General features: G+C 48.1%; 1 protein-coding gene across 5 annotated transcripts in view; it reads left to right on the top strand.

The window, feature by feature from the left end:
* The window catches only part of LOC134890873 (ubiquitin carboxyl-terminal hydrolase CYLD-like), an 85,891-nt gene that overhangs the window by 36,549 nt on the left and 31,971 nt on the right, over window positions 1-17,371 (top strand). For 4 of the 5 annotated variants that reach the window (XM_063913494.1, XM_063913490.1, XM_063913493.1 and 1 more), the window contains exon 8: window positions 17,205-17,327. The exons of the other annotated variant lie outside the window; for it this stretch is intronic. In XM_063913494.1, coding sequence (XP_063769564.1) covers window positions 17,205-17,327 — 123 coding nt within the window. The remainder of the gene's footprint in view (window positions 1-17,204; window positions 17,328-17,371) is intronic. 5 annotated transcript variants of the gene reach the window in all.

Below are 17,371 nucleotides of genomic sequence, written 5' to 3'. Positions count from 1 at the left end.
GCGGCTAGGTTTGATTCTAGGTTAATACCGTCTGAGCTGCCAGAGTGGGCTCAGGCTATGTCAAGGACTTTGCAGAGTTTACAAAAGTCCAGGTCTAGCTCAATTCCTAAAAGTAGTCATAGTTTGGCTTATAATTTACCAGTTTCAGGTGTGTTGCATTCTGACGATTCAATGCCAGACCTTATATCTAAGGAGGAACAAGAGAAAGGTGTATTGGGCCAGGAGTCAGATAGTGAGGTTACTGATAGCCCGGCCATTAATAATCTCATAAGGGCGGTACGCAGGGTTCTAAATTTTACTGAAACTGAGGAACCTCTTTCAAATTATGAAATTTTATTTGCTAAAAAACAGTGGGCAACTGTGTGTTTTCCTTATTCAGATTCTCTTAATAAGCAGTTAATGGAAGCATGGAAAAATTCAGATAAACTGTTTTCTATGCCTAGGTGGTTTCTGTCTAACTACCCGTTCCCAGAGTCTATGACAACTAAATGGGAAAATCCACCAACAGTGGATTCCTCAGTTTCAAAACTTTCAAAGAAGTTAACCATTCCAGTCCTCGCTGCAACAACGCTTAAAGACCCATCAAAGCTTAAGCTAGAAGCTATGCTAAAGTCAATGTATACAGCAGTAGGGGTGTTGCTTAGACCTGCTTTAGTTGGAGTTTGGGTTAACAAGGCTGTAGTTGCATGGGCAACACAGCTCAATTTGGGCCTACAACAGGCTCTTCCCTTAGACCAGCTTATACTTCTTGCTGATCACATCTGTGAATCTGCTGAGTATTTAGGTACGGCTTCTATGGACATCGTCAGGACACAAAGTCCGCGGACAAGGTTACAAAATAGAGTTCGATTGTCTACCACCAATGCGGTTTTTCAAGAGACAAAAAGGTGGTTCTGCAGATCGCGATTCAGTCTCTCGTAAATTCAGCAGTTTTGATTCAGGTTCCAGTTCACCAACAGGGTCAAGGTTATTATTCCAATCTTTTTGTAGTACCTAAGCCGGAAGGCTCAGTCAGACCGATATTGAACCTGAAGGAGCTTAATCAGTACGTGACTTACTGCAGATTCAAGATGGAATCCCTGCAGTTAGTGATTGCAGGTTTAGAACCACAAGGATTCATGATTTCGCTGGATTTCAAAGATGCGTACTTACACATTCCAATTTGGCCACCGCATCAGGCGTACTTAAGGTTTGCAGTACAACAAAACCATTATCAATTTCAGGCATTATCAATTTCAGGCAGAAGCTGATCGTAGATGTGCAAAATTTAGCACATCTGCGATCAGGTCAGAATTAGGCCCATACCTCTTTTGGTTACTTAGGTGATTTTGCTACACTCTTCCTGTTATCCGACATGCTGTCGTAACATATCTGTAAGTTGATTTTGTGGGTATGTGTATGTATGTATCCACATGCAGAGGTTACTCTCTCCTGAATGTAAGTTGCATTTTACAGCTAGAATCCGAATAGTACGCATTTGTTTCTTTTGTACCCTCGTACTTTGATTTCTGCCAGCTCCTCAGTCTCTCCAGTATGGAATAGGTGTAATAGATCTCCCAGACTCTAATACCCCTTTCTCTGACGTCCTAGTGGATGCTGGGAACTCCGTAAGGACCATGGGGAATAGCGGCTCCGCAGGAGACTGGGCACATCTAAAGAAAGCTTTAGGACTATCTGGTGTGCACTGGCTCCTCCCCCTATGACCCTCCTCCAAGCCTCAGTTAGTTAGATTTTTGTGCCCGAACGAGAAGGGTGCACACTAGGGGCTCTCCTGAGCTTCTTAGTGAAAGTTTTAGTTTAGGTTTTTATTTTCAGTGAGACCTGCTGGCAACAGGCTCACTGCATCGAGGGACTAAGGGGAGAAGAAGCAAACTCACCTGCGTGCAGAGTGGATTGGGCTTCTTGGCTACTGGACACCATTAGCTCCAGAGGGACAGCTCACAGGCCCAGCCTTGGAGCTCGGTCCCGGAGCCGCGCCGCCGGCCCCCTTACAGAGCCAGAAGCAAGAAGAGTCCGGCAAATCGGCGGCAGAAGACATCCTGTCTTCCACAAGGTAGCGCACAGCACTGCAGCTGTGCGCCATTGCTTCTCAGCACACTTCACACTCCGGTCACTGAGGGTGCAGGGCGCTAGGGGGGGGCGCCCTGAGCAGCAATAGAAACACCTTGGCTGGCTAAAAATACATCACATATAGCTCCTGGGCTATATGGATGAATTTTAACCCCTGCCAGATTTTCACAAAAAGCGGGAGAAAGGCCGCCGAGAAGGGGGCGGAGCCTATCTCCTCAGCACACTGGCGCCATTTTCTTTCACAGCTCCGTTGGAGGGAAGCTCCCTGGCTCTCCCCTGCAGTTACTACACTACAGAAAGGGGTTAAAAAAGAGAGGGGGGCACTAATTAGGCGCAGTATAACAATACAGCAGCTATAAAGGGAAAAACACTTATATAAGGTTATCCCTGTGTATATATATATATATATATATATATATATATATATATATATAGCGCTCTGGTGTGTGCTGGCATACTCTCCCTCTGTCTCCCCAAAGGGCTAGTGGGGTCCTGTCCTCTATCAGAGCATTCCCTGTGTGTGCTGTGTGTCGGTACGGCTGTGTCGACATGTTGGATACGTGGAGGCGGAGCGGAGGCCGATAAATGGGATGTCGCCCCCTGTGGGGCCGACACCAGAGTGGATGGATAGGTGGAAGATATTAACCGACAGTGTCAACTCCTTACATAAAAGGCTGGATGACGTAACAGCTGTGGGACAGCCGGCTGCTCAGTCCGCGCCTGCCCAGGCGTCTCAAAGGCCATCAGGGGCTCAAACAACGCCCGTTACCTCAGATGGCAGACACAGATGTCGACACGGAGTCTGACTCCAGTGTCGACGAGGTTGAGACATATACACAATCCACTAGGAACATCCGTTACATGATTTCGGCAATTAAAAATGTGTTACGCACTTTCTGACATGAACCCAAGTACCACATAAAAAGGGTTTTATTTTTGGGGAGAAAAAACAGCCAGTGTTTTGTTCCCCCATCAGATGAATGAATGAAGTGTGAAAAGAAGCGTGGTTTCCCCCGATAAGAAACTGGTGATTTCTAAAAAGTTACTGATGGCGTACCCTTTCCCGCCTGAGGATAGGTCACGTTGGGAGATATCCCTTGGGGTGGATAAGGCGCTCACACGTTTGTCAAAAGGTGGCATTGCCGTCTTCGGATACGGTCACCTTGAAGGAACCTGCTGATAAAAAGCAGGAGGCGATCCTGAAGTCTGTAATTACACACTCAGGTTATACACTGAAGCCTGCTATTACCTCAGCATAAATAGTGCTGCTGCAGCGTGGTCTGATACCCTGTCAGATAATAGCTAAGACAGGGATAATGTTTGCTAACATTGAGCATATTTAAGACCTTGTCATATATATAAAGGATGCACAGAGGGATATTTGCCGGCTGGCATCCAGAATTAATGCAATGTCCATTCTGCCAGGAGGGTATTAGAAACCTGGCAGTGGACAGGTGATGCTGCATTTAAAAGGCACATGGAGATTCTGCCTTATAAGGGTGAGGAATTGTTTGGGGATGGTCTCTGGGACCTCGTATCCACAGCAACAGCTGGGAAGAAAAATTTTTACCTCAGGTTTCCTCACAAAAGCCTAAGAAAGCACCGTATTTTCAGGTACAGTCCTTTCGGCTTCAGAAAAGCAAGCGGGTCAAAGGCGCTTCCTTTCTACACAGAGACAAGGGAAGAAGGAAAAAGCTGCACCAGTCAGCCAGTTCCCAGGATCAAATCTCTTCCCTCGCTTCCTCTGAGTCCACCGCATGACGCTGGGGCTCCACAGGTGGAGACAGGTGCGGTGGGGGCGCGTCTCGGGAACTGCAGGGACCAGTGGGCTTGCCCACAGGTGGATCCCTGGGTTCTGCAAGTAGTATCACAGGGATACAGGCTGGAGTTCGAGACGACTCCCCCTCGCCGTTGCCTTCACATCAGCCTTGCCTGCTGCCCTCGGAAAGGTAGTACTGGCGGAAATTCACAAGCTGTACTTCCAGCAGGTGAAATCAGGGTACCCCTCCTTAAACAAGGCCGGGGTTTCTATTCCAAAAATGTTGTGGTACCGAAACCAGACGGTTCGGTGAGACCCATTCTAAAATTGAAATCCTTGAACATTTATATACGAAGGTTCAAGTTCAAAATGGAATCGCTCAGGGCGATTATTGCAAGCCTGGAAAATTTCAGGGTATCACTGGACATCAAGGATACTTACCTGCATGTCCCTATTTACCCTCTTCACCAGGTGTACCTCAAAATTGTGGTACAGGATTGTCATTACCAATTCCAGACGTTGCCGTTGGTCTGTCCCCGGCACTGAGGGTATTTACCAAGGTAATGGCCGAAGTACTTATCCCGTACTTGGACGATCTCCTTATAAAGGCGAGGTCCAGGGAGCAGATGTTCGTCGGAGTAGCACTATCTCGGGAAGTGCTACAACAGCACGGCTGGATTCTGAATATTCCAAAGTCGCAGCTGGTTCCTACGACGCGTCTACTGTTCCTGGATATGGTTCTGGACACAGAACAGGTTAAAATGGATTTCTCCAGGAGGAAAAGTCCAAGGAGTTGGCGTCTCTAGACGGAGACCTCCTAATACAAATACAGGTATCGGTGCATCAATGCACGCGAGCCTTGGAAAAGATGGTAGCTTTTTACGAAGAATTTCCATTCGTCAATTCCCATGCAAGGGATCTGTTGGACAAGTGGTCCGGGTCGCATCCTCAGATGCATCGGAGGATAATCCTGTCTCCAAGGGCCAGGGTGTCGCTGTGGTGGTGACTGCAGAGTGCTCATAGGCTGGGGGGCGGTCACACAGGGAAGAAACTTCCAAGGCCTATGGAAAAGTCAGGAGACTTCCCTACACATAAATGTTCTGGAACTATGGGCCATTTACAATGCCCTAAGTCAGGCTAGACCCCTGCTTCAACACCGGCCGGTGCTGATCCAGTCAGACAACATCACGGCGGTCGCTCATGTAAACCGACAGGGCGGCACAAGAAGCAGGATGGCGATGACAGAAGCCACAAGGATTCGCCGATCATGTGTTAGCACTGTCAGCAGTGTTCATTCCTGGAGTGGACAACTGAGAAGCAGACTTTCTCAGCAGATATAACCTCCACCCGGGAGAGTGGGGACTTCATCCAGAAGTTTTCCAAATGATTGTACACCGTGGGGAAAGGCCACAGGTGGACAGGAGGGCGTCCCGCCTCAACAAAAAGCTACAAAGATATTGCGCCAGGTCAAGGGACCCTCAGGCGATAGCTGTGGACGCTCTGGTAACACCGTGGGTGTACCAGTCGGTGTATATGTTCCCTTCTCTGCCTCTCATACCCAGGGTAATGAGAATAATAAGAAGGAGAGGAATATAGAACTATACTCATTGTTCCGGGGGGCCAAGAAGAGCTTGGTACCCAGAACTCCAAGAAATGATCTCAGAGGACCCATGGCCTCTGCAGCTCAGACAGGACCTGCTGAAGCAGGGGTCCTGTCTGTTCCAAGACTTACCGGGGCTGCGTTTGACGGCATGGCGGTTGGAACGCCGGATCCTGAAGGAAAAAGGCATTCCGGAGGAAGTTATCCCTACGCTATTTAAAGCTGGGAAAGAAGTGAACGCAAACCATTATCACCGCATATGGCGAAAATATGTTGCGTGCTGTGAGGCCAGTACGGCCCAAAGGAGGAATTTCAGCTAGGTCAATTTCTGCACTTCCTACAAGTCAGAGGTGACTATGGGCCTAAAATTGGGTTCCATTAAGGTCCTGATTTCGGCTCTATCGATTTTCTTCCAAAATAGAACTGGCTTCACTGCCTGAAGTTCAGATTTTTGTTAAGGGAGTGCTACATAGTCAGCCCCCGTTTGTGCCTCCAGTGGCACCGTGGGATCTCAACGTAGTGTTGGATTTCCTGAAGTCGCATTGAGTTGAGCCACTTACATCCGTGGAGCTATAATACCTCACGTGGAAAGTGTTCATGCTGTGGGCCTTGGCGTCGGCCAGGCGTGTATCAGAATTGGCGGCTTTGTCAAAAGCTCTTATCTGTATTTTATATGGATAAGGCGGAATTGAGGACTCGTTCCCAATTCCTTCCTAAGGTGGTAGCAGTTTTTCATGTGAACCAACCTATTGTGGTACCTGCGGCTACTAGGGACTTGGAGGACTCCAAGTTGCTGGACGTAGTCAGGGCCCTGAAAATATATGTTTCCAGGACGGCTGGAGTCAGAAAATCTGACTCGCTGTTTATCCTGTATGCACCAAACAAGCTGGGTGCTCCTGCTTTTAAGCAGACTATTGCTCGTTGGATTTGTAGTACAATTCAGCTTGCACATTCTGTGGCAGGCCTGCCACAACCTAAATCTGTAAAAGCCCATTCCACAAGGAAGGTGGGCTCATCTTGGGCGGCTGCCCGAGGGGTCTCGGCTTGACAACTTTGCCGAGCAGCTACTTGGTCAGGGGCAAACACGTTTGCTAATTTCTACAAATTTAATACCCTGGCTGAGGAGGACCTGGAGTTCTCTCATTCGGTGCTGCAGAGTCATCCGCACTCTCCCGCCCGTTTGGGAGCTTTGGTATAATCCCCATGGTCCTTACGGAGTTCCCAGCATCCACTAGGACGTCAGAGAAAATAAGAATTTACTTACCGTTAATTCTATTTCTCGTAGTCCGTAGTGGATGCTGGGCGCCCATCCCAAGTGCGGATTGTCTGCAATACTTGTACATAGTTATTGGCCCTCATTCCGAGTTGTTCGCTCGGTATTTTTCATCGCATCGCAGTGAGAATTCTCTTAGTGCGCATGCGTAATGTTCGCACTGCGCATGCGCCAAGTAACTTTACTATGAAGAAAGTAATTTTACTCACGGCTTTTTCATCGCTCCGGCGATCGCATTGTGATTGACAGGAAATGGGTGTTACTGGGCGGATGTATGGCGTTTTATGGGCGTGTGGCTGAAAACGCTACCGTTTCCGGAAAAAACGCAGGCGTGTCTGGAGAAACGGTGGGAGTGCTTGGCCGAACGCTGGGTGTGTTTCTGACGTCAGCCGGGACCGAAAAGCACTGAACTGATCGCACAGGCAGAGTAAGTCTGGAGTTACTCAGAAACTGCTAACTCGTTTTTGATCGCAAAAATGCGCATACATCGGTCGCACATTTAAGAAGTTTAGATTCACTCCCAGTAGGCGGCGGCTTAGCGTGTGTAACTCTGCTGAAATCGCCTTGCGAGCGAACAACTCGGAATGAGGGCCATTGTTAACTGAATCGGGTTATTGTTGTAGTGAGCCATCTTTTCTAGAGGCTCATCTGTTATCATACTGTTAACTGGGTTCAGATCACAAGTTATACGGTGTGATTGGTGTGGCTGGTATGAGTCTTACCCGGGATTCAAAATCCTTCCTTATTGTGTACGCTCGTCCGGGCACAGTATCCTAACTGAGGCTTGGAGGAGGGTCATAGGGGGAGGAGCCAGTGCACACCAGATAGTCCTAAAGCTTTCTTTAGATGTGCCCAGTCTCCTGCGGAGCCGCTATTCCCCATGGTCCTTACGGAGTTCCCAGCATCCACTACGGACTACGAGAAATAGAATTATCGGTAAGTAAATTCTTATTTTTCCACTTGTAGCACGGGTCGCAGCCGGGAGCCTGACACGGCTGTGACCCGTGCTACAGCCCCCTTCTACACTAGTTCCACCAACCCGGCATATTGCCGGGTTGGTGATGCTGCTGCTGACGCGGCAGGGGTGGTGCTGGGAGATCACATGATCTCCCAGCGCCGCCCTTCCATACACTGTGAACGGGAGCCGCGTCGCATCAACACTGCTTCCGTTCACACTACACAGCTTACACGTGTTCAACCCGGCAAGCTACCCGGGTAGGATTCCCGGATCACTTGAATGCGCGCCCCCGTGCATTTACCCGTGTTTTTGGAGCTAGTGGAAAGGGGGTATAAAAGTCCCCAATCATCACGTGGTCTTCCAAGACAGTGGGGTGAACAAAGAGAACAAACGAGAGGTTATTCTGTCTACTTTCTTTAATCGTTCTTATATGATAAAGAGTATTGGATACGTAGGCAGGGAGTTCGGTTAAGCCTCTACCGCCTCTCGTGATGTCCCAAGGAAATGTCCACTCACACGCTCTCTCTCGCTCACTTTGCTGGTATGGGGCCTGAGTATGGATTCTGCTGCACTGTTGATTTCTGCTGCAAGCAGATTTTTCAACATTATTCAGATTTGGTGTTTTCCTGTCTATGCATTCTATCTCCAGGGTTGTTAGCCTCCTCTTAGGTTGTGCTCACTCCCTGCAGTGGATCAATCTCCAATATCGCCCTAGGCGTGGTTCTTCTGTAGCCTTCGCTACAGCTCAGTGGATGTCAGGTTTGGGGTGTTGCCCTGTCACGCGTACCTCTTCAAGGGGTCGTGTTGAACTTCACACAGTTGTTGTTAGTCACGGCTTGGCTCCGTTCCTACATTCCTCGTCTGGGAGTTCCTCCTTGGTCGATTCCCATACATCTTCACCTCTGGTGGTTGTTTTTCCTCTTCAGGTGATGTGCTGGTTTTACTTCTACTTTTATCCTCCAACTGGGGCTTGTTGTTTCTTCACGGATCTTTCCTGTTCCGCTTTAGGGCGACTATTACTGTGTTCTATGTGACCACTGTCTTTGACTCGGTCAGGGGGTACTGCAGACTCTCAGCGCATTCCCGCCCGGGAGGTCAACTTTGGGACGTCCCCAGCATATTTACTCCAGTGTCCCCTAGTGGAAGAAGGAGAAAATGGGATTTTGGTACTTACGATAAATCCTTTTCTCCGATTACATAGGTGACACTGGACGCCCTCCCTGTGCTGTTTCTGTCAGCATCCGGAGTCTTACCGGTACGCTGGGGCTGCGGGGCTGGCTTCCTTGGCGTTGTGCGGGCAGTGGCGGAGGAGGGCTGCTGCGCCGGATCCGTGGGCAGCAGTAGCGGAGGTGAGGGGGTCCGCTCGTGGCGGCGGGACGCCGCTACAGCGGGTCGCTCTTGCTGAACCGTTGCTTGGAGACCAGGGGCAGTGGGCAATGTGGCTTTGCAAAAAGGTCTGCATTACTGGGCGCCGCCATGTTGGAGACCAAGTTTTAAGCATAGTTCCTGTTTCCTGTTTCTTCCAGCCAATCCAGGGGAAGCTCTCCCTATAAAAGGGGGCTGGTTTAGGACAGGGACGCCAGTGCTTCAAGTTACAACCCTGTTGTAGGTGCTTTAGCCTGTGCTCCCAGGATTCCTGCTGTATCTTGGTTCCTCCTGATCCTGCTTGGTCGGTTCTCTGTTGCTGCTGCAGCCCTACCGTTTCTTGCCTGCTACTGCCTCTGGAAGCGCTCCTGGAAAACCCGGTCCAGTAAGACTCTTTGGGCACAGTCGGCCCCGGGTCTTCTGCCTCGTCTTTCAAGCCACACTCCACAGATCTCCTTCACCTGCCACGCCTTTGTACCACTGACCACAGCCTGCAGATTATTATCTTCAAGCCTCGTTTTCCAAACCACAGTCCACAGTTCTTGTCTCCAGCCACGTTTTCAACTACCATCCACAGTTCCACAGTTCATCATCTACAGTCTCGTCGTTCAAATCACAGTCCGCAGTTCTTCACCTCCAGCCACGTCTTTAACCATTGTGCTTCAGCCTCAGTTCCCTACCTCAGCCCTGTACATAATAAATACTTTCCATTGACTCTCAAACCCCGCCTACGTTCTTCATTGCTCCGTGTCCCATGCGAAGGAACTATATCCAGCCCCCTCATCTGGTTCATTCACAGCCTGCTACCTCCTCTGGCAAATCTCAGCTGCCGGATCCTCAAACCCTGCCAGACGTGACAGTAAGCACTGGCCCAATGGATTCGACGGGTGATCAGGCCTCAGGAGGGGATTCAACTGCAGATATCTGGTCTCGCTAAAGTAAGCAGGAGGCCACACAATCTCAAATCGTGCAGTTCATGCAGAGTATGTCCGAACGTCTCGATTCTCTCTGTGTTGCCATGACGGCACCTCAAGTATCTACAGCTGCTCCCACATTGGCACCTCCGGTCCTGCTTCCTCCTGTACCAGTACCACTTCCACGTTTGCATTTGCCACCTCCCAGTAAATTTGATGGGAATCCAAAACAATGCCGCGGGTTTCTTAACCAGTGCGAAATCCAGTTCGAACTACAGTCGTCCAACTTCCCATCAGCACGAACCAAAGTAGTCTATATAATTTCTTTACTTACCGGGCAAGCGTTGGAATGGGCTTCACCTTTGTGGGAGAGGATGGATCCCATCTTATCTAACTATCCAGAATCATGGCCACCTTTCGAAGAATCTTCGACGAACCGGGCAGGACTTCTGCCGCCTCATTGGAGATCCTGCGCCTGCGTCAGGGCACGCGTACGGTCAGTCAGTACGTGATCCAGTTTCGCACCCTTTCCTCAGAACTGAACTGGAACGAGGAGGCTCTCATTGCAGCTTTCTGGAGCGGTCTCTCCGAAAAGATCAAAGATGACCTCGCAACTCAGGACGTACCTGATAAGTTGGATAAACTAATTTCTTTATGCAATAAGTTAGATCTGAGGTACAGGGAACGCTGTATGGAGAGGTTGCTGACAGATCGCCCTAAGCCTAGAGTTGTTCTTCCACCAACACCATCATCACCAACTGCGGAGGAACCCATGCAGATTAATCGCTCCCACCTCTCCAATGAAGAACGTCAGAGAGGGCGACAAGGGAACCTCTGCCTGTATTGTGGTGCATCTGATCACTTTGTTAAAACTTGCAGTCTACGTCCGGGAAACGCCCGCTCCTAGTTTGTGCTGGAGAGGTCAAGCTAGGAGAATTCTCAGAATTACATACCAAGAAAGAGTCTGTCCTGTTAACCCAATTGGAGCTCCCTTCTTCTTCTCTTCTCTTCCCTGCACTACTCGACTCCGGAGCCGCCGAAAGCTTCATTACGTCAGCTCTGGTCAAACGATCTGGAATACAAACGGTTCCTTTGGATCGTACCATTTCTGTTACCGCAGTGGATGGAAGTTGTATCCCAGAGGGTATTATATCCTTTCGTACTATTCCTCTCAAGATGAAGGTCGGAGTTCTCCATTCAGAAAAAATCTCTTTCCTTGTAATTCCTAAAGCCTCTCATGAACTAATCCTAGGGTTTCCATGGTTAATCAGACACAATCCCCACATAGATTGGCAAACTATGGATGTTCTCTCTTGTGGACAAGACTGCTTTCAGAACTGTTTACCTTCAGTTAGACCTCTCTGTTCTTCCAACCCTTCCAGCCTTCCTGTGGAATACCAATCTTTTCAAGATGTTTTCAGTAAGCATGGGGCGGACACCTTGCCTCCGCATCGTACTTGGGATTGTCCCATTGAGCTAGTACCCGGTAAGACTCCTCCCCGAGGTCGAATTTACCCTCTCTCACTTCCCGAGACACAGGCCATGTCGGAGTATATACGGGAGAACTTGGAGAAAGGGTTCATCAGGTCTTCTACATCTCCGGCCGGAGCAGGGTTTTTCTTCGTCAAAAAGAAGGATGGGGGGTTGCGGCCCTGTTTTGACTATAGAGGTCTCAATGACATAACAATTAAGAACAGATATCCGTTATCTCTGATTCCAGAACTGTTCGACCGTGTTAAAGGAGCTACTGTATTTACTAAGTTGGACTTACGGGGGCCTACAATCTTATACGTATTCGCCCAGGGGACGAATGGAAGACGGCATTTAATACCCGCGACGGCCATTACGAATACCTGGTAATGCCTATTGGCCTATGCAACGCCCCAGCCGTCTTTCAAGAGTTCGTTAACGAAATCTTCAGAGATCTCCTCTATGACTGCTTGGTAGTGTATCTGGATGACATCCTCATTTTTTCTAGGGATCTGAAGACCCACCGGGAACAAGTCAAAGAAGTGTTAACTCGTTTACGAAGGAATCAGTTATTCTGTAAGTTAGAGAAGTGCACCTTTTGAAGTACCCACGATTCCATTCCTCGGTTACATTCTTTCAGGGCAGAGGTTACAGATGGACCCCGCTAAAGTCCAGGCGATTCAGGATTGGGCACTTCCAGCTACCCTTAAAGGAATTCAACGTTTCCTGGGGTTTGCTAACTTCTACCGAAGATTCATTCAAAATTATTTTTCTGTCATAGCTCCTATAACCGCATTAACTAGGAAGGGAGCTGATCCTGCCAAGTGGTCTCCGGAGGCTTTTTCATCTTTAAAGGAGGCCTTCACGACTGCACCAGTTCTTCGAGAACCCGATCTCAGCCGTCCGTTCTTGGTGGAGGTTGATGCCTCTACTGTAGGAGTAGGAGCAGTATTATCCCAGCTTTTCGAGGACAAGAAGGTCTATCCTTGTGCATTCTTCTCGCGAAGATTCTCCCCCGGTGAATAGAATTACGCTATTGGGGAACAGGAATTACTGGCAATTAAGTTGGCCTTTTGAGGAGTGGAGGTATTTGTTGGAGGGAGCTCAGCATCCAATTTCAGTGACCACGGGTCACAAGAACCTCCTGTATCTACAGTCAGCCCGATGTCTGAACCCACGCCAAGCAAGATGGGCACTCTTCTTTACCCGTTTTAATTTTAAACTCAGTTACAGACCAGGTTCCCTCAACAAAAAGGCAGATGCATTATCTCGCTCCCTAAGTTCAGAAGAACCCTCTGACCGTTCAAAAGAGCAATTTATCCTGGAATCCACCTCTTTTTCTGCAACTAATACCTCTCCACTTCCTCCTCCAGGGAAGATCTTCTTTGCACCAAATCTTCGCAAAAAACTTCTTACATGGGCTCACTCCTCCTCCTTCATGGGCCATGCGGGCGGTCATAAGACACTTAAATTCATTCAACGCTCCTACTGGTGGCCTCATCTCAGGACTGACGTTCAGGAATTCGGAGCTGCCTGTCCAAAATGTGCCCAGCATAAAAGTCCCAAAGGTCCACCAGCCGGGTTACTCCATCCTTTGCCGGTACCACTAAGACCATGGACGCATATTTCTATGGACTTTATTACAGATTTACCTATGTCTGGTGGGCGGAACACCGTATGGGTCATAGTTGACCGATTCTCTAAAATGGCACACTTTGTTCCTCTGGCTAATCTTCCATCTGCATCCCAGTTGGCAAAATTGTTTATAGCAGAGATCTTTCGACTCCATGGTCTACCCCAGGAGATCGTGTCTGATAGAGGTCCTCAATTTGTGGTCAGGTTTTGGAGATCCCTATGTTCTGCTCTTGGCGTGAAATTAAACTTCTCCTCAGGATATCATCCTCAAAAGGATGGTCAAACAGAGAGAGTGAACCAGGATCTGGAGACTTTTCTGCGTTTATTCATGTCCTCTTCACAGGACGACTGGCTGGACTTCCTCCCGTTCGCAGAATTTGCCTATAACAATCTTTATCACTCTGCCACAAAATCTTCTCCATTCTTCATTAATTATGGTTACCATCCAAGAGTTCCTGACTTCCAACTTCTGCCTACGCTCGAGGTTCCAGCCGCAGAGTCAACACTTCGTCAATTTACTGAAGCCTAGAAACAAGTTCACAAGACTTTGCTCAAGACATCCAAGAGATATAAGACCTATGCAGATCTGAAACGAAAAGCTGTACCAAGCCTTAAGGTAGGAGATCGGGTTTGGGTTTCCACACGTAACCTAAGATTAAAGGTTCCTACAAAAAAGTTTGCTCCCAGATTTATTGGGCCTTACCCAATCGAAAGAGTGTTGAATCCTGTGGCTTACAAAGTGAAATTACCTCCGCAGTTAAGAATTCCTAATGCATTTCATATTTCTCTCTTAAAACCACTGGTACTTAATCGGTTCAGAGCCGCTCTGCCTAAATCACCCAGGATCCAATCAGCACATGGAGATGAATTTGAGATTCACAAGATCCTCGATTCTCGCAGACGTTATGGTCGCATCCAGTACCTTGTTGATTGGAAAGGGTATGGGCCAGAGGAGAGATCTTGGGTAGATGCAGAGGATGTCCATGCTCCAAGACTACTTCGGACATTTCATGCCAAGTTTCCAACTAAACCACATAGGTGTCCGGAGTCCACCCGCAAAAGGGGGGGTACTGTCAGCGTCCGGAGTCTTACCGGTACGCTGGGGCCGCGGGGCTGGCTTCCTTGGCGTTGTGCGGGCAGCGGCGGAGGTGGGCTGCTGCGCCGGATCCGTGGGCAGCAGTAGCGGAGGTGAGGGGGTCCGCTCGTGGCGGCGGGACGCCGCTACAGCGGGTCGCTCTTGCTGAACCGTTGCTTGGAGACCAGGGGCAGTGAGCAATGTGGCTTTGCAAAAAGGTCTGCATTACTGGGCGCCGCCATGTTGGAGACCAAGTTTTAAGCATAGTTCCTGTTTCTTCCAGCCAATCCAGGGGAAACTCTCCCTATAAAAGGGGGCTGGTTTAGGACAGGGACGCCAGTGCTTCAAGTTACAACCCTGTTGTAGGTGCTTTAGCCTGTGCTCCCAGGATTCCTGCTGTATCTTGGTTCCTCCTGATCCTGCTTGGTCGGTTCTCTGTTGCTGCTGCAGCCCTGCCGTTTCTTGCCTGCTACTGCCTGTGGAAGCGCTCCTGGAAAACCCGGTCCAGTAAGACTCTTTGGGCACAGTCGGCCCCGGGTCTTCTGCCTCGTCTTTCAAGCCCCACTCCACAGATCTCCTTCACCAGCCACGCCTTTGTACCACTGACCACAGCCTGCAGATTATTATCTTCAAGCCTCATTTTCCAAACCACAGTCCACAGTCCTTGTCTCCAGCCACGTTTTCAACTACCAGCCACAGTTCCACAGTTCATCATCTACAGTCTCGTCGTTCAAATCATAGTCCGCAGTTCTTCACCTCCAGCCACGTCTTTAACCATTGTGCTTCAGCCTCAGTTCCCTACCTCAGCCCTGTACATAATAAATACTTTCCATTGGCTCTCAAACCCCGCCTACGTTCTTCATTGCTCCGTGTCCCATGCGAAGGAACTATATCCAGCCCCCTCATCTGGTTCATTCACAGCCTGCTACCTCCTCGGGCAAATCTCAGCTGCCAGATCCTCAAACCCTGCCAGACGTGACAGTTTCTTCTTACTGCAGTGATGTCACAACGTTCCCGCTGTTCTTGCTTCTCGGCGGCATCTCGTGATTAATTGTGGTGATTTGGATATATATATTTTTTTTTTTTCTACTTAGTTGGTTCCTTCTTCTTCATCGCTTCTCGACCTTTTGGGCTAAGATCTTCTGTGATCTCTGTTCTCATCAGTTTCATAGCTGCTGTAATTTACATGGTATGGTATTGTAGTACTTTCTCACCTTCCTCTGTTGTTTATGCTATCCGTCTCCACTCGGGCTAGGTTAATCTTAACTGAGTTCCTGTGGGGCATAGAGGGGGAGGAGCCAACTAAAATTCTAAAATATAAAGTGCCAGCTCCACTCGTCCACTGTCTATACCCCAGCTTTTTCACTCCAGTGTCCCCCTATGGAATCGGAGAAAAGGATTTATCGGTAAGTACCAAAATCCCATTTTTAGCATTGTTACTGTACCTCCCAGTTCAGGGGCCCTGAACTACACACTCCTCTCACTGAAAATGTAACGTCACACAATTCGGGCTAGGCAATGGATCAGACCCTATTGCTTAGCAGGGAAATCTGGGAAATTGGTATGTAACTTTATAACCTGGGCCCAGACCCCCCTAACCCTTTGTGCCCCATAGCAGTGGCACCCCTTGCGCCTACGGTAGTTACACCCATGGCACCTGCACCTCTGATTGTGTACGTTAAGGATGTGCAAAATTATACCAAAAACCCAGCAGCCCTGGGAGCCATCGCAAAGACGCAGCAACTGTGTACCCATACTCGGCGCACACGCAGATTCTTCCATAATCGTCGGCTTGATTAAATCAGTGACTGTGCAGCATGACAGCTTGAACAGAGACACCGGAGGCACGCTGTTTGAGTATGGATTTGCAAGTGCACCCAGCAACATGCAACAAAAACATCCGTGACACGTCTGCAATTTTTGCAACCACTTCCCTGTCAATGCCCACAAACTGTGCCTGACTGTCAGTCACTCGTGTAATGGTTAGCGCTATCTGAATTTGGTGCATGCGCAGTGCAAAGCCTATGCACGTGCAATTTACCAATAATTGCTGAATTGCAAAACGGCATAGTGTCCGACGCTAAAATTGCCTGTCTGCTTTTAAGTCTGTTATTTTGGGGATTTATAGTTTTGATTTTGTGTTAGGTTTTCAATTAGAATTTTAGTAAATCAGGGGATTCTATATTCATCTATGTAAAAGTATGATGTTTTGACGATTTTTGATTTTGAGTGGGATTTGGTTTTATATTAAATTTTACATTCAGTTTTGCCTTTTAGTAAATCTCCAAATGCAAATTTAATGCAAAATCACCAAAAACCCAAAATGGAACATTAGTAAATATACCCCAAGGTGTCTCCCACCCTTATAATCCATGGGGTATTTGTTAGCTAAGCTCTGCTGAAGCCACACCATTGGAGGATCCGGACCAGGGTATAAAGTCATTTCTGGGTCTGCACAGCACCATCCATGTAGTGGTTAGCATTACTGCATCACAGTAATGTCTGTGGTGACGTTTTTTCTCTGGGTACTAACAAAATGAAAACTAGTGTTTCATGAATAACAGAACAGTCCCATTGTATTGCAAATACTCCTCTTCAGTTTCAGCATGTACAGTTGGTAAACATCATAGGGAAATTGTAAGAGGTGATATGTATATTCCAGGAACCAACTGTAATAGATGATCTTGCTTTGGAAATTAGGAACAGTTGGATATGAAGTTGATGCCCTCTCACCTTGACATTTATTCGCAATATGTGAACTTAACTACAAAACCCAATAATTCCTTTATGATAATTCTACGGGTTGCATTATCCTCCAAAAGTGATTTCCAACACACTTTCAGTGCTGCCTCTCACACTGCAGCACTGAGCGTAGTAATTAGGAATGATTTTACTGTCTACGGTATCTCCAAACAGCCACTCTCCACATAAAAATGTAGTCAGTAGTAAAATAAGCAAAAAGAAATCACTTGCATAACCAGTGTAATACTTATGCCCTCTTAGCAAATTACTCTTTACCTGTTCTAGTTTATAGGCTGTTTGGGTTCTTCCCATGCAATAGTAATTATTTTATGACTTTTCCCAGCATGTTTGCTTGTTCTTCTGTTTTGGACACAATGCTTCTGCGTCCTGAAGACAAGAATGATAGCGACTCATATGAGAAGACACGGGACCTATTGCGCACTGAAATAGTCAACCCTTTACGCAAGTGAGTGCAAGTATTTTAAAGGCTATTGCAACTAAAAGTCTTGC

Source organism: Pseudophryne corroboree, chromosome 1 (genome assembly GCF_028390025.1).
Source record: "Pseudophryne corroboree isolate aPseCor3 chromosome 1, aPseCor3.hap2, whole genome shotgun sequence".
In the NCBI taxonomy this organism is placed as follows: domain Eukaryota; kingdom Metazoa; phylum Chordata; class Amphibia; order Anura; family Myobatrachidae; genus Pseudophryne; species Pseudophryne corroboree.
This window is presented reverse-complemented; position numbering and strand designations above follow the sequence as displayed.